This window comes from Salvelinus alpinus, chromosome 11 (genome assembly GCF_045679555.1).
Source record: "Salvelinus alpinus chromosome 11, SLU_Salpinus.1, whole genome shotgun sequence".
Lineage (NCBI taxonomy): Eukaryota > Metazoa > Chordata > Actinopteri > Salmoniformes > Salmonidae > Salvelinus > Salvelinus alpinus.
In genome coordinates, this window is record NC_092096.1 from 58,086,657 (window position 1) to 58,109,383 (window position 22,727).

General features: G+C 44.7%; 1 protein-coding gene across 6 annotated transcripts in view; it reads right to left on the bottom strand.

Annotated features, from left to right (window-relative positions):
* LOC139534554 (adhesion G protein-coupled receptor L3-like) overlaps window positions 1–22,727 on the bottom strand; it is a 301,582-nt gene that overhangs the window by 101,375 nt on the left and 177,480 nt on the right. For all 6 annotated transcript variants that reach the window (XM_071333764.1, XM_071333763.1, XM_071333762.1 and 3 more), the window contains exons 7-8: window positions 6,356–6,706; window positions 2,938–3,041 (exon numbers count right to left, since the gene is read on the bottom strand). In XM_071333764.1, the coding sequence (XP_071189865.1) occupies window positions 2,938–3,041; window positions 6,356–6,706 (455 nt within the window). The remainder of the gene's footprint in view (window positions 1–2,937; window positions 3,042–6,355; window positions 6,707–22,727) is intronic.

Here is a 22,727-nt window from a genome sequence, read left to right on the forward strand (position 1 = left end):
TTCTGTTAATGAGAAGAACCAGGGACAGTGGTGTGAAAATAAGCGCCAGACGGAATTCTGGGACGCCTGACAGGTTGATCTTCATTTAAATTCCCTGTCGCCACAGCGACAACGAGGGATGACAGGCACATCGCTCATGCCTAATTTGCGTAATAAAGATTAATAACACTTTTGTTAAAAATGTATCCATATTCCAATAGTCACTCCCACCAAGTATGTGCATAGGGGAGAAGTGTATATGTGTCAAGTTTTTTGCTGCTTTGCGTGTGAGATGCATTCTATAATAGACTATGAATTTGAGTCAGGAAACAGAGAGCGACATTATCGTAAAGGATAGAACAGAAGAGTGGAATCATCTCCATATCGATTTCAAAAGAATGGAACTGAGCTGTAGTTGACAGCCAAAACATCAGCCCATTCCCTCTTTACCTCCCTCTCTCTCTCTCGTCACCTCCCCCTCTCTACCTCTACCCCTCTCTCGTCACCTCCCTCCCTCTCTCTCTTCACCTCCCTCCCTCTCTCTCTTCACCTCCCTCCCTCTCTCTCTTCACCTCCCTCCCTCTCTCTTTACCTCCCTCCCTCTCTCTTTACCCCACTCTTACCTCCCCCTCTTTCCCTCCCCCTCTTTCACTCTTTACCGCCCCCTCTCTCACTCTTTACCTCTCTCTCTACCCCCTCTCTCTCTACCCCCTCTCTCTCTACCCCCTCTCTCTACCTCACTCTCTCTCTCTACCTCACTCTCTCTCTCTACCTCACCCTCTCTCTCTCTACCTCACCCTCTCTCTCTCTACCTCACCCTCTCTCTCTCTACCTCACCCTCTCTCTCTCTACCTCACCCTCTCTCTCTCTACCTCATCTACATTTCTCTCTCTACCTCCCCCTCTACCTCTCTCTCTTTACCTCCCTCTCATTCTCTCTCTCTACCTCTCCCTCTCTCTCTCCCTACCCCTCTCTCTCTCCCTACCCCTCTCTCTCCCTACCCCTCTCTACCCCTCTCTACCCCCCTCTCTCTCCACCTCCCTCTCTCTCTCGCTCTCTCTCTCTACCTCCCTCCTGCTCGCTCTCTCTCTACCTCCCTCGCTCGCTCTCTCTCTCTCTCTACCTCCCTCTCGCTCTCTCTCTCTCTCTACCTCCCTCTCGCTCGCTCTCTCTCTCTCTACCTCCCTCTCGCTCGCTCTCTCTACCTACCTCCCTCTCGCTCGCTCTCTCTACCTACCTACCTCCCTCTCGCTCGCTCTCTCTACCTACCTACCTCCCTCTCGCTCGCTCTCTCTACCTACCTCCCTCTCGCTCGCTCTCTCTACCTACCTCCCTCTCGCTCGCTCTCTCTACCTACCTCCCTCTCGCTCGCTCTCTCTACCTACCTCCCTCTCGCTCGCTCTCTCTACCTACCTCCCTCTCGCTCGCTCTCTCTACCTACCTCCCTCTCGCTCGCTCTCTCTACCTACCTCCCTCTCGCTCGCTCTCTCTACCTACCTCCCTCTCGCTCGCTCTCTCTACCTCCCTCTCGCTCGCTCGCTCGCTCTCTCTCTACCTCCCTCTCGCTCGCTCTCTCTCTACCTCCCTCTCGCTCGCTCTCTCTCTACCTCCCTCTCGCTCGCTCTTTCTCTACCTCCCTCTCGCTCGCTCTCCCTCTACCTCCCTCCCTCCCTCTCGCTCGCTCTCCCTCCCTCCCTCCCTCTCGCTCGCTCTCCCTCCCTCCCTCTCGCTCGCTCTCCCTCCCTCCCTCTCGCTCGCTCTCTACCTCCCTCCCTCTCGCTCGCTCTCTACCTCCCTCCCGCTCGCTCGCTCTCTACCTCCCTCTCGCTCGCTCTCTCTCTACCTCCCTCTCGCTCGCTCTCTCTCTACCTCCCTCTCGCTCGCTCTCTCTCTCTACCTCCCTCTCGCTCGCTCTCTCTCTACCTCCCTCTCGCTCGCTCTCTCTCTACCTCCCTCTCGCTCGCTCTCTCTCTACCTCCCTCTCGCTCGCTCTCTCTACCTCCCTATCCCTCCCTCTCTACCTCCCCCTCCCTCTTTACCTCCCCCTCCCTCTTTACCTCCCCCTCTCTCTTTACCTCCCCCTCTCTCTTTACCTCCCTCTCTCTGCTTTACCTCCCTCTCTCTGCTTTACCTCCCTCTCTCTCTTTACCTCCCCCTCTCTCTCTTTACCTCCCCCTCTCTCTCTTTACCTCCCCCTCTCTCTCTTTACCTCCCCCTCTCTCTCTTTACCTCCCTCTCTCTCTCTTTACCTCCCTCTCTCTCTTTACCTCCCTCTCTCTCTTTACCTCCCTCTCTCTCTCACTTTTTTTAGCCACCTGTGAATCCATATCCACAAAGCGCTGTTTGGTTAAGGGGCTGCAATTTGCCGCTCTGGAGTGGATTATAAGTGTTATTGCCCCGCATGCCTCGGGCTCCTCCGAGTTTTTTGAGATCCGATGCATTTCATAAACAGGGATAGTGATGCTACTAGTACTACTAGCGCTACTGTTGTAGCCCCAATAACCACATATCCTGTGAGTGCCACTCCATTATAGATTTATACACAGAATGCGTGGAGCTCTTCGAGTAACTCTCGTCCGGGGAATGAGATAGACCCCTCTGGGCCAAAAGAAAATGGCAGAATGGGGGGTGGGGGGGGGCACAATTGTGTAGTGGGTGTATTGGCCAACATTGTGAACTCAATGCAGTAGGGAGGAAAGTTTTCTAAGACAGCTGCTTTCAACTGTCGTCCTTGGGTCTATAGTGAGTGGACATTAATTGACTAAGTTCTTCTCAGCAGGGACAAAGAAAACCAGTGGAACACAGTGGCCATGTCCTAGAGGATGGGCGTAGTATCCCCTTGGTCGAAAAAGTTTCCATTGTTGCCAAGTGAACAAGTGTGAATTGCCAAGCGCGAAGTGTGTGTCCATGCGCGAGTGTGCGTGCATCTGTAAGTAGGGACTCTTGGGGGCTCATTACCTTCTGGGTGATGACATTGACCCACGGGGACGTACAGTTGCTGAGGTCGGGCCCTTGGGGGTCCCAGTATCCTTCGGGCCCCATACACAGATACATGGCCACGCCTGTGGAAGAAAACAACACTCAGAGTTAGAGGCAATAGAGCATATAGCAAAGCTATCTCTGGAGATTATCGCTATGCTACCAACGACATTTACTGTGCTGGTAAGAAAACAAAGGTTGGTCCCCTGAACGTATGTCTGGAGGGGGAGAGTTGAGGGCAGAATTGGGGTTCAACGCTAATCTGAAGACCATGCTTCAGTTACCCAACAATCCCCCAGGGTAAAAAAAAACTATTCCACTGCGAGACGCGTGTTTCGAAACAACTGTTTCTCACAACCGCTTTGCCTGTATTTCCATTGTTCATCCTCATACAATCTGTTGGCGTTTGTCCGTATGAATGTGCATGTCACGACTTTGCCCCCGAAATATCAATTTCCCAATCAAACTACCATGTCCTTAAAACCAATTCAACTTAATGTTAAAATAAATATATTTGGGGGGGGATGTGAAAAAATGAATGTCATCGACTGGTTTTATCATCTACACGCTAAATTAAATCATCTACATGTTAAATTAAGTCATTTATTTTTGTGGTAGCACTTCAGGGCCCACAGAGGTATATTGGATAGTGTGTGAATCTAGTCATTAAGAGTCGGCGCACCTCTGCATGTGTTAAACGGGTGCGACAGTTGAACCCCTGGCAAAAATACACCAAACTGTGTTCCAATTAAGTCGGAAATCCCGGAGTTCGTTACGAAAGGTCAATTAATGCTGCCTGAGGGAGACGACTGGTACTGACGGGGATGTGGAGTGGCGCGTGTGTGTGGCCTTTGGGTCACACAGGGCTTCTGAAAAAGGGTCAGTTAAAAATGGGACTTACGCCCCTATCAGCGCTTTTACTAACTCTGCGTATAAAACGGTGACTGCGTCTATATAAACTCACACTCCCCTATGGGCCCTAGTCAAAAGTAGTGCACTATGAAGGGAATAGGGTGCCATTTGGGATGCACAGCATTTGAAAAGGGACACAGATCGAGGAAAACAGGACAAGTTCATGTGGGCTATGCCATTGATAGTGTTTATATTCAATCTGTGTATAAACTGCAATTGTGTTTTTTGTTTTTTTTAACTATCAACTCCATGACTGGGGAAGAAAAACACTAGTCTCCGATTGATACATGTCCATGGGGTATAGAGAGGAGGGGGAGACAGACTGCGAACATTAACTGATATCAACTTTGACTGACACACAATTTCCTTCCCAGTCCTCCTTGGACTTCCTAACGTTTGATGGGTTTATCAGATAGGCCTCAACCTGACAGAGTGAGAGATAAAGATGGCGAGAGAACGATAGAGTGAGAGAGACAGAGAGAGAGAAAGATGGTGCGAGAAATACATAAAAGATGGAGAGAGAGGGAGAGAATGTTGGAGGGAGGGAAAGAGAGATAGGGTAGGGTTTCAAGGAACTTTCAAAGACAGCCTGTGAGGAAACTCAAAGCCGTCCTCTACTTCGGTGGTTTTGTGTCCCGCTTGTTGTGCCGTACGCCGGAGGCGTTCGAGAGGCCACGTCGCGGGGACTGGTGTCGCCAGGTAATGATGAAAAGAAGGCGAGAGACAAGACGGTCCCCAAACCCGGTTGCAATACTTCTGGGCTTGTGATCAAAACGTATCTTAAAAATAGTAGCCCTGATCTAGGATCAGGACCCACTCCTTTCCATATAATCATATTCATTATGATCTAAACAGCAAAACTGACCCTATTTCAGCACTTCAATGTTGATACTTTGTGAATACGGGCCCTGAGCAGCACTGGGACACAACCACTGACACCCTTGCCAACATGGGCGCCATGTTACAACACAAATCTTCTAATACCTCGATACTGATCCTAATGGCAACATTCCCATGCATTTCTTCCATCTCTCTTTAATATCACTCTCTCCATGTGGATCTATGCTTACTATTGACTTCAAAACTATTTCACTTCATTTCAGAGGTGCCTGACCTTCTCGGATCTTAATATGTTGGTATCCATTCCTTTTGACCTGAGCCAACTGATTCCAGTTGGCACAGGAGGAGACGAAGAAACGAGTGACGTGGCGCCTTACGAGCTACAGTAAGCGCCTGGTCCTCGTTAAAGAGCACACACACAACAACAGTTTAGTGTTAATTTATTTGGCTAATTGTTTCCTGGGATTGAAGAAGCGTAGGGGAGGATTCCACGTCTTGGTTCCATACGCCCTGTACCGTTGCCATCTTTAGCTTCTCTACTCTCAGCGAGTCGAACATAAGGCATGGGAGGATGCATACAAACAACAGAACATTCCTGTAAATAACATTCAGGGAAACATTCAGGGAAACATTCAGGGAAACATTCAGGCGAGCCAAACGTCACACTTCAATAGGCTTTCATAATGAGTTGAATATTGGTAGCCGTACAGAGTTGAGAAAATCAACGGCAGAATGTGTTTGACGACAAATTTCGGGAAAACTGAAGGGGGGGGGGGGGTCAGGGGGGGGGTCACGATTAATTGAGTTAACTGCATGACTACATTTGGAAATTCACCCCCAGTGAGAAAGAGCAGATTTAAGGGGAAAGCTCTGCCTTTTATGATCAGCTCCATTCCTGAGGGGCCAATTCAGGAGCTTGCAGAGGATTCTGGTTTGTCTCCGAGGGCCAGACTCATGGCATCCTTATGCATAATGTTCAATATTCCATACAGTGGGTTCAGTTGGTAAAAGCATGGCGATAGAAAGGTTGTGGGTTTGATTCCCGCAGGGATCACTAATCTATTTTGGTGATACTTCAGACATTCCCTACGGTGCCTGGTCTACACAGTGCTTTAAGCAGTTGTTTGATGCCATAATTCACGTAAACATATGCAACACATATAACAATTAAACTGACATGTTTGTTGCACTGTCAGATAATTCAACCCCGGATAGTGAGCTGCTATATTTGACAACTACCAACTGTACATGACCCTAGTGTAGGCCTATAGTGGTCTATGTACTTTTACCAGGGCCCAGCGAATATGTCATTTCAGACGCAGGCTAGCAGGTTGACGTTTATTGTCATGAATCTTGTCCTACAGGCAGAACTGAGCGATTTCCGCTTAATGGGCAAGCTGCAAAGTCAAAATTTGCTATATTGTAAAAATTTATGAAAACAAAAAATGACATTTTGGTCTTAACTTAAGGTTAAGTATTAGGGCTAGCAGTCTGGTTAAGGTTAGGTTCAAAATCAGATTTTACAACTTTGTGGGTGTGCTAGCTAGTCACCACTCTGCAGAGACGCCTCCAGGTCAAGAGTCATGACAATAAATGCCATCCTGATGCAGGCTAACCACAGTATTAAGTAGAACAAACCCATTACCTATTGTTCCAGTTGGGCATGGTTGCCTGGTCACCAGTCCCTGTCTGGTCTTGGGCCAAGACACGTCTGACATGATCATGGGGTTACAGTACTCAATGCCGACGTTGGGGAGCTTGGAGGACGGGGACGACCTTGTGTTGCCCTCTGGGATATTGCCCTCTGCTGGCGGCAATGGCGGCGGCAGAGTAGTCGAGGTGGTGCGCGGTCGCTGGGCAACGGGGGTCGTCGCAGAGGCCCTGGTGGTTGTGGTGGAGCTGGTTGTTGGCGTGGTCGTCATGGAAACCGTCGCCGGTCGAGTTGTAGTCTGCGTTGTCGTGGTATCCATAAAAACGATCACAGACGATGACGATTCTGTAGCAAGAGAGATGAAAGAAAGAGAATCAGTAAACCGAGAAAAAGAAAAAAAAGAGTTAAGAAATAACAGCCTTCAAAATGGAATAGGGAAAGAGAAAAAAATAGATTCTGAGCAATGTATTTTCTTTATTTATTCAGTCACACTACATTTATGTCTGAGAGGCTAATTTATTTCAGGGTCAGCGCAAAAACACTCAGAGGGGTTCAATCGTTCCTATCTCCAGTGTCAGTTTAGGAGGAGATAGTTCAAACTGGATCAATTGGATCTGGCAGGTGTGGCTTGGTTGTGCAGGCTCAGTTTCTACTGAGGAGCTGGCAGACTCCCACAGCTAGGAACAAGTACACAGGCATCCATTTCCAGCTGTGTGTGTGAGTGTATGTGCGCGTTTGTGTGTGACTGCCTCTGATGCAGTTGTTGCAGACCCCTGTGTTGTTGTGGAGGCTTCTGTCACCCATGATGGACCATCTCATCCTAAATCGAGGACTACACTCCTCGGTATCAGACGGATGTAGCTACTGTAACACTGGACTGGCCTGAGGCTGCAGGGGAAACTTGGTGCTCTGCACTGTGCTGACCACTTTGTCTCCCATTCCATGTACCAGAACGGTGCCATTGGTGAGGACATGCTCACCTTTACTGTTAAGGTGAGGCTGCAAGTTCTACCAACAAAATACAACCTAATACTCTGGTACCCCGAAAACCATGGTCCCTTCTGTATTTTACACCCTGAGTTAAATGTAATGGAGTCTGTTGCACATGTTGTTAATGGTTGCAGTTCATACAAAGACTTCGGGTACGTGGCCTTCAGATTGCAGGCCTGCCTAAGAGTAGTGCATAACAACTGACTAGGTACCCTAATGCAGGAGCCTAGCTGCGTGGAGGAGAAGGTACTGCTGTGTTTCAGCCATTATGGAGGAGCCTAGCTGTGTGGAGGAGAAGGTACTGCTGTGTTTCAGCCATTATGGGGGAGCCTAGCTGTGTGGAGGAAAAGGTACTGCTGTGTTTCAGCCATTATGGGGGAGCATAGCTGCGTGGAGGAGAAGGTACTGCTGTGTTTCAGCCGTTATGGAGGAGCCTAGCTGCGTGGAGGAGAAGGTACTGCTGTGTTTCAGCCATTTTGGAGGAGCCTAGCTGCGTAGTGGAGAAGGTACTGCTGTGTTTCAGCCGTTATGCAGGAGCCTAGCTGCGTGGATGAGAAGGTACTGCTGTGTTTCAGCCGTTATGCGGGAGCCTAGCTGTGTGGAGGAGAAGGTACTGCTGTGTTTCAGCCATTATGCAGGAGCCTAGCTGCGTGGTGGAGAAGGTACTGCTGTGTTTCAGCCGTTATGCAGGAGCCTAGCTGCGTGGTGGAGAAGGTACTGCTGTGTTTCAGCCGTTATGGAGGAGCCTAGCTGTGTGGAGGAGAAGGTACTGCTGTGTTTCAGCCGTTATGGAGGAGCCTAGCTGTGTGGAGGAGAAGGTACTGCTGTGTTTCAGCCGTTATGGGGGAGCCTAGATGTGTGGAGGAGAAGGTACTGCTGTGTTTCAGCCGTTATGGAGGAGCCTAGCTGCGTGGAGGAGAAGGTACTGCTGTGTTTCAGCCGTTATGGAGGAGACTAGATGTGTGGAGGAGAAGGTACTGCTGTGTTTCAGCCGTTATGGGGGAGCCTAGCTGCGTGGAGGAGAAGGTACTGCTGTGTTTCAGCCATTATGGAGGAGCCTAGATGTGTGGAGGAGAAGGTACTGCTGTGTTTCAGCCATTATGGAGGAGCCTAGATGTGTGGTGGAGAAGGTGCTTTTTGTTTCATTAAGTGTCCTTGCATCAACAACCTTTAAAAATGTTTGAATCCTTTATGAAGTAATTTGATTTGTGGATTCAAAAAAGTATTTAAAATGTGTGCTTGTGTACATACCAAGCCTTTCTGCATAACAAGTCAATAACAGTATTGTAGCTGTGCCATTCCAGGGGCGGAGGACGAAGACAATGGTGTCGTAAATATGACATTGTTTTTCTTTGTCTCCCCGCGACGCGGATCAGCGATGTGTGGGTTCAACCCGCAGTCCCCGTGGTTATATCTGCGGGGCGGGCGGGTTTAGAGTCATGAAATATTGTGTGGATGAAGGTCGGGTGGGTTGAATAAAGAGAAAACGATACATACAAAAATGTATAAATGTATCGTTCGTGTACAACTTATTTATTTATAGGCTACATTGTTTTTTTTCATTATTTTTAGGCTATCTGGCATTAGTGTGTAAGGCTATAAGCTTTAGGGCCTAAGTATACGCGTGCCTAACAGCCTACACGCTAATCGCCAAATGCTTTTGGGAATGGGCAGAAAAAGTACATGTCAATCTACAGAGGCAAAAAGGACAATGTCAGTGTTTAATTCAAGAAGAGAAAAGCTACAAAATGGAGAGTTGAAAATAAAGATAAGGGAAGGCCAGTAATGTCTGCTCCACGAAAGAAGCAGAGACGACAGAAAACTTGACTGATGTCAACTATACTGAACAAAAATATAAAACGCAACATGCTAAAATATCAAAGATTTGACTGAGTTACATTTCATATGATGAAATCTGTCAACAACAAAAAAAGCCCTAATCTATGGATTTCACATGACTGGGAAAGCAGATATGCATTTGTTGGTCACAGATACTTTAAAAATAAAATTAAAATTGGCCTTTACAATGGGCCTCAGGATCTCCTCACGGTATTTCTGTGCATTCAAATCGCCATCGATAAAATGCAATTGTGTTTGTTGTCCGTAGCTTTTGCCTGCCGATACCATAACCACACCGCCACCCCGGGGCACTCTGTTCACAACGTTGACATCAGCAAACCCCTTGCCAACACGACCCAATACACATGGTCTGCATTTGAGACCGGTTCGGTTGGTTGTCCTGCCAAATTTTCTAAAACGACGCTGGAGTTGGCTTATGGTAGAAATATGAACATTCTGGCAACAGCTCTGGTGGACATTCACGGCAGTCAGCATGCCAATTGTGCACTCCCTCAATACTTGAGACATGGAAATGTGTTGAGTGACAAAACTGCACATTTTTGATTGACCTTTTATTGTCACCAGCACAAGGTGCACCTGTGTAATCATCATGCTGTTTAATTAGCTTATTGATATGCCACACCTGTCAGGTGGATGGATTATCTTGGCAAAGGAGAGATGTTCACCAACAGGGATATAAACAAATTTGTACACGAAATATTTTTGTGCGTATGGAAAGTTTCTGAGATCTTTTATTTCAGTTCATGAAACATGGGACCAACACTTTACATTTGCGTTTATATTTTTGTTCTGTGTAGATTGAAGCACTCATTTCATTCTATCGATTTATGAAAGACAAACCCACACTGCTCTTGCCAGTTTTACTGTTCTTTATTAAGCTTTACGTATTGTCCTCAAGGCCTTTGTCAAAGCTTTTGTCGGTTTTGTTGAATATTGTCGATTTATGACATTATTCTGGTGAGCAAGGGTTTATTTAGTCTTCTAGGGCAACATAATCACAGAAGATATGCTGCATGTATCTAATTATAGACAAGTTGACTAACAAATAGTCGACCAAAATGGCGGAAATTATAAGCAGAAACATTTAGGCAAAAGAAAATCCTGCACCCCGACAACAAATCATTCCGCCCTCTCAGAGCATTTTCTATATTAGCGGTCTAGGGTCAGGTGCGGGCCTCACTTTATCACAAAGTCGGGCAGTTATGGATGGGTTATTAGCAATTGCAGGGGTGGGTGACCAAACAGCTGACCCGTACACCACAAGCGCAGATACACATTAAAGATTCTCTTATGATCTTGTTTCCCTGAGGTCTTGGGTTAAGGGTTTGATTCCACACACAGCCCCCCCCCCCACACACTTACACCTTAGCTATCACAAAGGCAAACACACCGTAGGCAGATCTACAAACACACACCCCCACCACACACACAAACAAACACACCCCTCTACATCATTACAATCCCCCATGATATGCTCATCAATCATTTCAGCTAAAGCCCACCTCCACTCTCCTCCCTCCCCTGCTCTCCCTGATTGCATTTAGAAACAAGCATCTTATGACTGTGTGGTCTAAGCTTAGCTGTAAATGGTTAGGGCCAGGATGGAAAGGTCAGGCCTCATAACACTCCAGCAAACAGTGGGAGAGGGCAGGCAAATCAATGACAACACACACACACACACACACACACACACACACACACACACACACACACACACACACACACACACACACACACACACACACACACACACACACACACACACACACACACACACACACACACACACACACACACACACACACAGAGAGGAAGACAAGAATAACACACACGTCCTCTTATAAGGGAGCTGTCCCTTTAACTCTCACCTTTGTGGCCATTATCTTGTGTCTTAGTGGGCCCCAGGATATAGGAGGTAGAACCCTAGGGAAACCTAGCTCTCTGGAGAATAGAGGTTAGTTCCCATAGCCACTCCGATGCGGCAATCCATTCCAAATGCAATCATGAAGCAGGCGTTTGCTCTCCTACAAATAGTTAAGTGCAGCAAAAGTGACAAGCATGATCGACGATGCTGATACCATCCTACAATAAAGGGGGATAATACAGGATGAAAACAGGGTCCTTTGTGTGGCCTGGCTGGTCTAGCGGTAATGCTGCAGCCTCTGGCACAACTGTCTACAGTGACAACCTACTACCCTTTGACACAATCTCTCTCCATCTTTTAACACTGTCATCCTCTCTCTCTAGTTGTTCCATAAAGTCAGAAAACACCTTCAAAAGTAAATAAAGTAGTACAGCGGCCTTTGTGTAAGTGTGAAGCATGTTACATTGACAATGTGTAAGCCTATGGTAGGGGTATTTATATCCAGCCTGGAGGTCCAGAGGTCTGGACTACTGTTGCTTTTCTGTTCTACCTGATAATTAACACCCACCTGGTGTCCCAGGTCTAAATAAGTCCTTGATTAAAGGGTAAGAATTACAAATCAGCAGTGAAACACATTCAGTGACATTCAACAACAAACAAAAGTATCCCGCTATTTGATTAAATATGTTTTTTTCTTTCTAGTGGTAAAAAACAGTTTCAAGGCTTTATTCTCTCCAACAAACAGTGTGTTGAAGTGCTTTTAAGATCCCTAGGTATCCGTCGACTGCTGTGGGGCTACTCCATCAATAAAGACTATCTTGACAGGCATCCTATTTAATCAAACTAACAGGAGGCACAGAGGCATCGTTTTCCCTAATCGTAATGAACATTTAATGGCGTCCTATAGCACTTTTGCCTGCTCACAAAACATACGTGCACATCATACGTAAACGTATACAGCCACTGTTAATAACACACATTGTGTACATGTGCACCCACCCACAAACGCACACACCCACCCACATGTGTCGTATAACTCTTCTTCTACCCGCCAATCAAAAGAGAACGAACGCAGAAATAGGTGTAACATGTCTCCCTTCGGCAAAGACTTTACCATCGCCATCAGCAATGACAGTAACGCATTAACGTTAATCTGTGCTACAATGCACAACAGCTCCTTGCCTCCTTCCGCAGAAATGATCATATGGAGTGATGGAGGGGAACATATCCCAGAGCACAACGTTACATCTACCTCACTTGTTCATGATGCTTTCTATCTATTCATCCATTTTTAAGGGATAGCGATGAGCATCTCTCAATATCACACGCGAACACTTGGGTGGCTAGGCCGCTTTCAATTTCCCTTGAAACGCATTGTGAAGGACCTCTCTTGGCCTGAGGGTCTATGGTTATGTCCCAAATGGCATTCTATTCCCTATGTAGTGCACAACTTTTGACCAGAGCCCTATAGGCCTCAGTGCTTTCAGAAAGCATCCATACCCCTTGACTTATTCTACATTTTGAAAATGTAATTAAAAAATGTAAATCACCCATCTACACACAATAGCCCAATTTGAAAATATTTTAGCACATTTTTTGAAAGAGAAATTCTGAAACAGCTCATTTACATAAGTATTCACACACCTTTGCTGGGACACTCCAAATTGAGCTCAGGTGCATCCAATTTCCTTTGATCATCCTTGAGATGTCACTACAACTTGATTGGAGTCCACTTGTGGCCAATTCAATTGTTTGGACATGTCTATATAAGGTCCCACAGTGGACAGTGCATGTCAGAGTAGAAACTATACCATGAAGTCTAAGGAACTGTCCGTGGATCTTGTTTTGGTCACAGGTCCAGGAATGGCTGAAGAATTGCAACATTTAGCTGGGGCTAACGCTTCAGATAGCAATACTTGGTGATTTGAAAAGTCATAGTCAAATTGTTCAATAATATAATCGTTTTAGCAAAAAAAATATTTAATTTACAATCTGTAGAAACTATGAGAATAGAAAGGTTCAGTACTTTTGTGATGCATCAAAGCACAGTTGAAAAATATATGGCAAACAGAAATCCAATACGGATGGTGTTAAGAGAGATGGGAGGGATTGAATGGAGCTGATTGTTGGGACTAATAACAACAAGAGAACAAAAGTAAAATATACTGTGTCTGTAAAATGTATATAGGTTTAGAACATTTGTGAAACAGCACAGTTAAAAATATATTGCAAATAGAACTGGATGGACATCAGAAATAGATGGGAGAGGTTGAGGGTAGAGGAAGGATAGCACTAAAAACAAATGTTTATAGCATGTAAAAGCTGGAAGTAGAAACTTAAGTGTTGTTGTTCATTAGTTTACTCCAATTAGGGGAGGGGTGGTAGGATTAATGAAAAATAGTAAAGGAAAATATATTTAAAAAATATATGTACAGTACCAGTCAAAGGTTTGGACACACCTACTCAGTCAAGGGCTTTTCTTAATTTTTACTATTTTCTACATTATACATTAATAGTGGATTCAAAAAAACGACACATATAGAATCATGTAGTAACCAGAAATGTGTTAAAAAAACTAAAGTGTTTTATATTTGAGATTCTTCAAAGTACCCACACTTTGCCTTGATGATAGCTTTGCACACTCTTGGCATTCTCTCAACCAGCTTCATGAGGAATGATTTTCCAACAGTTTTGAAGGAGTTCCCACATATGCTGAGCACTTGTTGGCCGCTTTTCCTTCACTGTGCCGTCCAACTCATCCCAAACCTTCTCAATTTGGTTGAGATCGGGTGATTGTGGAGGTCAGGTCATCTGATGCAGCACTACATCACTCTCCTTCTTGGTCAAATAGCCCTTACACAGCCTGGAGGTGTGTTGGGTCATTGTCCTGTTGAAAAACAAATTATATGCCACTAAGCCCAAACCAGATGGGATGGCGTATCGCTGCAGAATGCTGTGGTAACCATGCTGGTTAAGTGTGCCTTGAATTCTAAATAAATCACAGTCTCACCAGCAAAGCATCCCAACACCATCACACCTCCTCCTCCATGACTCACGGAGGGAAAAACACATGCAGAGATCATCCATTCACCTATTCTGCGTCTCACAAAGACATGGCAGCTGGAACCAAAAATCTCAGACTCATCAGACCAAAGGATAGATTTCCATCGGTCTAATGTCCATTGCTCATGTTTCTTGGCCCAAGCAAGTCTTGTCTTCAATTCGACCATGAAGGCCTGATTCACGCAGTCTCCTCTGAACAGTTGATGTTGAGTTGTGTCTGTTACTTGAACTCTGTGAGGCATTTATTTCGGCTGTAATTTCTGAGGATGGTAACTAATGAACTTATCCTCTGCAGCAGAGGTAACTCTGGGTCTTCCATTCCTGTGGCGGTCCTCATGAGAGCCAGTTTCATCATAGCGCTTGATGGTTTTTGTGACTGCACTTGAAGAAACTTTTAAAGTTCTTAACATTTTCTGTATTGATTGACTTTCATATCTTAAAGTAACGGACTGTCATTTCTTTTTACTCATTTGAGCTGTTCTTGCCATAATATGTACTTGGTCTTTTACCAAATAGGGCTATCTTCTGTATACCACCACTACCTTGTCACAACACAACCGATTGGCTCAAACGCATTAAGAAGGAAAGAAATTGCACAAATGTACCTTTAAGAAGGCACACCTGTGAATTGAAATGCATTCCAGGTGACTACCTCATGAAGCTGGTTGAGAGAAGCCCAAGAGTGTGCAAAGCTGTCATCAAGGCAAAGGGTGGCTACTTTGAAGAATCTCAAATATAAAATGTATTTTGATTTGTTTAACACTTTTTTGGTTACTACATGATTCCATATGTGTCATTTCATAGTTTTGACGTCTTCACTATTATTCTACAATGTAGAAAATAGTAAAACATAAAGAAAAACCCCTGAATGAGTAGGTGTGTCCAAACTTTGGACTGGTACTGTGTGTGTGTGTGTGTGTATAAATAAACTCAGCAAAAAAAGAAACGTCCTCTCACTTCCAACTGCGTTTATTTTCAGCAAACTTAACATGTGTAAATATTTGTATGAACATAACACGATTCAACAATTGAGACATAAACTGAACAAGTTCCACAGACATGTGACTAACAGAAATTGAATAATGTGTCCCTGAACAAAGGGGGGGGGGGGGGGGGTCAAAATCAAAAGTAACCCTCAGTATCTGGTGTGGCCACCAGCTGCATTAAGTACTGCAGTGCATCTCCTCCTCATAGACTGCACCAGACTTGCCAGTTCTTGCTGTGAGATGTTACCCCACTCTTCCACCAAGGCACCTGCAAGTTCACAGACATTTCTGGGGGGAATGGCCCAAGCCCTCACCCTCCGATCCAGCAGGTCCCAGACGTGCTCAATAGGATTGAGGTCCGGGCTCTTCGCTGGCCATGGCAGAACACTGACATTCCTGGCTTGCAGGAAATCACGCACAAAAAGAGCAGTATGGCTGGTGGCATTGTCATGCTGGAGGGTCATGTCAGGATGAGCCTGCAGGAAGGGTACCACATGAGGGAGGATGTCTCCCCTGTAACGCAAAGCGTTGAGATTGCCTGCAATGACAACAAGCTCAGTCCGATGATGCTGTGACACACCGCCCCAGACCATGACGGACCCTCCACCTCCAAATCGATCCCGCTCTAGAGTACAGGCCTCAGTGTAATGCTTATTCCTTCGACGATAAACACGAATCCGACCATCACCCCTGGTGAGACAAAACTGCGACTCGTCAGTGAAGACCACTTTCTGCCAGTCCTGTCTGGTCCAGCGACGGTGGGTTTGTGTCCATAGGCGATGTTGTTGCCAGTGATGTCTGGTGAGGACCTGCCTTACAACAGGCCTACAGCCCTCAGTCCAGCCTCTCTCAGCCTATTGCGGTCAGTCTGAGCACTGATGGAGGGATTGTACGTTCCTGGTGCAACTTGGACAGTTGTTGTTGCCATCCTGTACCTGTCCTACCTGTCCCGCAGGTGTGATGTTCGGATGTACCGATCCTGTGCAGGTGTTGTTACACGTGGTCTGAAACTGCGAGGACTATCAGCTGTCTGTCCTGTCTCCCTGTAGCGCTGTCTTAGGTATCTCACAGTACGGACATTGCAATTTATTGCCCTGGCCACATCTGCAGTCCACATGACTCCTTGCAGCATGCCTAAGGCACATTCACGCAGATAAGCAGGGACCCTGGGCATCTTTCTTTTGGTGTTTTTCAGAGTCAGTAGAAAGACCTCTTTAGTGTCCTAAGTTTTCATAACTGTGACCTTAATTGCCTACCGTCTGTAAGCTGTTAGTGTCTTAACGACCGTCCCACAGGTGCATGTTCATTAATTGTTTCTGGTTCATTGAACAAGCATGGGAAACAGTGTTTAAACCCTTTACAATTTAGATCTGTGAAGTTATTTGCATTTTTACGAATGATCTTTGAAAGACAGGGTCCTGAAAAAGGGACGTTTCTTTTTTTGCTATACAGTCATATGAAAAAGTTTGGGCACCCCTCTGAGGCTGCATAATAATTTACTCTGTCGTCACAGAAAATGATCACAGTGGCATGCCATTCATTTTCTAATAAAAGCTGAGTACGGGGGTATTGTCCAGACAAAGATTTTTAGTGTAGCAATATTAAGTTGTATGAAATTAAATCAGATGTGAAAAATAGGCTATGCAAACTGTAACTACTTAGCACTGATTAATTGGAACACACAATTGGTTTGGTGAGCTCATTAAGCCTTGAACTTCATAGACAAGTGCATCCAATCATGAGAAAAGGTATTTAAGGTGGCCAATTGCAAGTTGTTGTTCTCTTTGACTCTCCTCTGAAGAGTGGCAACATGGGGGCCTCAAAACAACTCTCAAATGACCTGAAAACAAAGATTGTTCAACATTATGGTTTAGAGGAAGGCTACAAAAAGCTATCGCAGAGATTTAAGCTGTCAGTGTCCACTGTGAGGAACATAGTGAGGAAATGGAAGACCACAGGCACAGTTCTTGTTAAGGCCAGAAGTGGCAGGCCAAGTAAAATATCGGAGAGGCAAAGGCGAAGGATGGTGAGAACGGTCAAAAACAGCCCACAGACCACCTCCAAAGACCTACTACATCATCTTGCTGCAGATGGTGTCACTGTGCTTCGTTCAACAATTCAGCGCACTTTGCACAAGGAGAAGCTGTATGGGAGAGTGATGCGGAAGAAGCCATTTCTGCACACACGCCACAAACAGAGTCGCTTGAGGTATGCAAACGCACATTTGAACAAGCCAGCTTCATTTTGGAATAAGGTGCTGTGGACTGATGAAACAAAGATTGACTTATTTGGTCATAACAAGGGACGTTATGCATGGCGGCAAAAGAACACAGCGTTCCAAGAAAAACACTTGCTACTCACAGTAAAATTTGGTGGGGGTTTCATCATGCTGTGGGGCTGTGTGGCCAGTGCCGGTACTGGGAATCTTGTAAAAGTTGAGGGTCACATGGATTCCACTCAATATCAGCAGATTCTTGGCAATAATGTTGAAGAATCAGTCACAAAGTTGAAGTTACGCCGGCGCTGGATATTTCAAAAAGACAACGACCCAAAACACTGCTCAAAATCTACCCGGGCATTTATGCAGAGGAACAAGTACAATGTTCTGGAATGGCCATCCCAGTCCCCAGACCTGAATATCATTGAGAATCTGTGGGATGATTTGAAGCGGGCTGTCCATGCTCGGCAACCATCAAACCTAACTGAACTGGAGATGTTTTGTAAGGAGGAATGGTCCAAAATACCTTCATCCAGAATCCAGACACTCATTACAGGCTATGGGAAGCGTCTAGAGGCTGTTATTTTAGCAAAAGGAGGCTCTACTAAATATTGATGTGATTTTTCTATTGGGGTGCCCAAATTTATGCACCTGTCTAATTTTGTTTTGATGCATATTGCACATTTTCTGTTAATCCAATAAACCTCATTTCACTACTGAAATATTACTGTGTCCATCAGTTATTTGATAGATCAAAATTAAATTGCTGATCCAAACACCCAATTATTTATAAATGGAAATCATGGAAATTATCAGGGGTGCCGAAACTTTATCATACGACTGTATATATATAGGGGATTGGAAATGATGCAGGTAATTATATTGATGGAAGCTACAGTACAATCTATCTGCAATATTAAAGCTGATCTACCCCCCAATAAACAATTAAAAAAAATGACATTGGTCAGGGATGTGACCAAGAACCCAATGACCACTCTGACAGAACTACAGAGTTCCTTGGCTGAGATGGGAGAACCTGCCAGAAGGACAACAGTCTCAGCACTTCACCAATCTTGGCATTATGGGGTAGTGGACAGATGGAAGCCACTCCTGAGAAAAAGGCACATGACAGCACGCCTGGAGTTTGCAAAAAGGCACATGAAAGACTCGAGAGCATTAGGCAATAGACTCTGTGGTTTCATGAGACAAAAATGTAACTCTTTGGCCTGAATGCAAAGCACTATGTCTGGAGAGAAATAGGCAAACTAATCTGTCGATGTGCCCTTGAGCAAGGCACTTATCCAGAGCGACTTACAAGAGCAACTAGGGTTAAGAGTGTCTTATAAATGACTAAAATATAAACATTTAAATGATTGGCAGCATTCAGGACGGCCAATTTAAATTCCCTGGGACCTTGTTAAGTCAGTATTTGTGATACCGTATTACGCTATTATCCCTTTCCCATTTTTTATTTACAGGCCAAATACTTAAAGGGCCAATCTGCACTGAAAACAAAGTAGACACCCCATCTCGGTTTTGGTAATAAGGCGGAGGTGTGGGCCTGGAGAAATGTATCACCTCAATTTCATAGACAGAGCTATGGATGCAATGACTGATCCATGATATCAAAATGATCATTTTAACCATGTTTAGAGGTTATACAGTGATTCTTTATATGTACAATGTGTACAAACATTGGAGTAAAACAAGCTTATCTCCTGGGTTCTGACAGGGTGTCAAAGTTAGCTCCTGAGGAATTAAGTTATATTCTTCAAGAATCCATGGGCATATCATTAATTTATAAGTCCAAAAATGGATGTAGCAACTACAGATTGCCCCTTTAATATTTCAGAGATATTTTCAAAGAGGAAGCAGGCAGCACATACCAACCATGACCCCAAACCCAGGTCAATGTTGACCAAGGAACAGACCCTCAAATAATAGCGTTTTCAAATTGCACAATAACACAATGAGACTATTGCTACCATGGCCATACAAAGATGAGTTCACCACATAGCATAGTAGCAATGCTCCAATCGCAGATCTACATTTCGAATAAGAAGTAGGCCTAATGCTCTTCCAATGTCACGCAATGCTCCAAGTTGCCGATTCTTGTATAAGAGCGTTGAATTGTAAAACCCCTTTACGGAAAAGGATGAAATTAAGTGGTTGAAAATCTATCAACTATTCACAAAATTATGAAAGATTTAGTTGTGATCTTTCCCCTAGTTATAGGGCAACACTGAAATCACAGGCGGCAGGTAGCCTAGTAGTTAGAGCGTTGGGCCAGTAACCGATAGGTTGCTAGATCGAATACCCGAGCTCACAAGGTAAACATCTGTCGTTCTGCCCCTGAACAAGGCAGTTAACCCACTGTTCCTAGGCCGTCATTGTAAATAAGAATTTGTTCTTAACTGACTTGCCTAGTTCAAATAAAATAAATAAATCACAGTCACTACAGTAGGTTGTCTGAGAGACAGGAATTATGGTTAGAAAATTACTGGGCGCCTGGAATTATTACGCGGCAGGTAGACTAGCGGTTAGAGTGTTGGACCTGTAACCCGAAATGTTGCTGGTTTGAATACCCGAGCCGACAAGGTGAAAAATATGCCGATGTGTCCTTGAGCAAGGCACTTAACCCTACATTTGCTCAAGGGGCACCGTACTACTATGGCTAAACCCGTAAAACAACACATTTCACTGTGACAATAAAACATATTTTATTTATATATATAGATATATATATATATATATATAGATAGATAGATAGATATATATATATATATATATACAGTGGGGAGAACAAGTATTTGATACACTGCCGATTTTGCAGGTTTTCCTAGTGGGGAGAACAAGTATTTGATACACTGCCGATTTTGCAGGTTTTCCTACTTACAAAGCATGTACAGGTCTGTAATTTTTATCATAGGTACACTTCAACTGTGAGAGACGGAATCTAAAACAAAAATCCAGAAAATCACAGTGTATGATTTTTAAGTAATTAATTTGCATTTTATTGCATGACATAAGTATTTGATCACCTACCAACCAGTAAGAATTCCAGCTCTCACAGACCTGTTAGTTTTTCTTTAAGAAGTCCTCCTGTTCTCCACTCATTACCTGTATTAACTGCACCTGTTTGAACTCGTTACCTGTATAAAAGACACCTGTCCACACACTCAATCAAACAGACTCCAACCTCTCCACAATGGCCAAGACCAGAGAGCTGTGTAAGGACATCAGGGATAAAATTGTAGACCTGCACAAGGCTGGGATGGGCTACAGGACAATAGGCAAGCAGCTTGGTGAGAAGGCAACAACTGTTGGCGCAGATATTAGAAAATGGAAGAAGTTCAAGATGACGGTCAATCACCCTTGGTCTGGGGCTCCATGCAAGATCTCACCTCGTGGGGCATCAATGTTCATGAGGAAGGTGAGGGATCAGCCCAGAACTACACGGCAGGACCTGGTCAATGACCTGAAGAGAGCTGGGACCACAGTCTCAAAGAAAACCATTAGTAACACACTACGCCGTCATGGATTAAAATCCTGCAGAGCACGCATGGTCCCCCTGCTCAAGCCAGCGCATGTCCAGGCCCGTCTGAAGTTTGTCAATGACCATCTGGATGATCCAGAGGAGGAATGGAAGAAGGTCATGTGGTCTGATGAGACAAAAATAGAGCTTTTTGGTCTAAACTCCACTCGCCGTGTTTGGAGGAAGAAGAAGGATGAGTACAACCCCAAGAACACCATCCCAACCGTGAAGCATGGAGGTGGAAACATCATTCTTTGGGGATGCTTTTCTGCAACGGGGACAGGACTACTGCACCGTATTGAGGGGAGGATGGATGGGGCCATGTATCGCGAGATCTTGGCCAACAACCTCTTTCCCTCAGTAAGAGCATTGAAGATGGGTCGTGGCTGGGTCTTCCAGCATGTCAACGACCTGAAACACACAGCCAGAGCAACTAAGGATTGGCTTCGTAAGAAGCATCTCAAGGTCCTGGAGTGGCCTAGCCAGTCTCCAGACCTGAACCCAATAGAAAATCTTTGGAGGGAGCTAAAAGTCCGTATTGCCCAGCGACAGCCCCGAAACCTGAAGGATCTGGAGAAGGTCTGTATGGAGGAGTGGGCCAAAATCAATGCTGCAGTGTGTGCAAACCTGGTCAAGAACTACAGGAAACGTATGATCTCTGTAATTGCAAACAAAGGTTTCTGTACCAAATATTAAGTTCTGCTTTTCTGATGTATCAAATACTTATGTCATGCAATAAAATGCAAATTAATTACTTAAAAATCATACAATGTGATTTTCTGGATTTTTGTTTTAGATTCCGTCTCTCACAGTTGAAGTGTACCTATGATAAAAATGACAGACCTCTACATGCTTTGTAAGTAGGAAAACCTGCAAAATCAGCAGTGTATCAAATACTTGTTCTCCCCACTGTATGTATATATATATATATATATATATATATATATATATATATATATATATATATATATATATATAAAAACCAGCACAACACCTAGTGAGTCATGAAATAAAATAATGGTTACATGATGACCAGCAAACTGCTTGGCTATTGGCTAATAAATTGCTTGGCTATTCTGAGTAATGTTGTTATGGATACGCTTATTCTAAAACCTGTTCCCACAGGCCGCTATAAGAGGCAGAAGAGGGCAGAGAAATAAAGAAAGCTCGACTATGTCCTTGAGCAAAGTTGTGTATTTTGCATGAAGCAATTACAGAAGGACAAACGGGTCAGTAGACACTCATGTTTTGGGAGAAGTCTCATCTCACCACCTTTACAAGGACATTTTGTTGTGCTCTGTTGGTTCCTCATTTTATCTAGGAGCAAAGAAATTAAGATCAGGGTTCAAGTTCAGCGGCTATGTGAATAGAAATGTTGTCTTCACTTTTTATTCTTAGAGGGAGTCATCCTTAACCTTATACATGGTTTCCTTGAATGCCTAAAACGTTCTGCTCAGAACAAAGAAACCAAAAATGGCCTTGGCGATATGAGTGTGGTGCAGGGCTTGAGTGACCTATTTACTTTTGCTATGTCGGTTTAGTGTTCCTATTTCAAGCTTCACTAGGTCAGTGAAACCTCAGAATGTTATGATTCAATTGGCCAAAAGACAAGTACACTTGGAGAGGAGAAAAATATTTTGAGAGAGATTTTTGTTTCAAAAGTAGTGTAGGATAAAAAGTAGGTTTGATTCTCTCCACGTCACCAAGTGGAAAGGATCTGTGTCTGCACTACATACTCTCACTACTGGTGTCCCCCAGGGCTCAGTTCAGGCCTTTTCCTCTTCTCTCTATACACCAAGTCACTCAGCTCTGTCATATCCTCACATGGTCTCTCCTATCATTGCTATGAG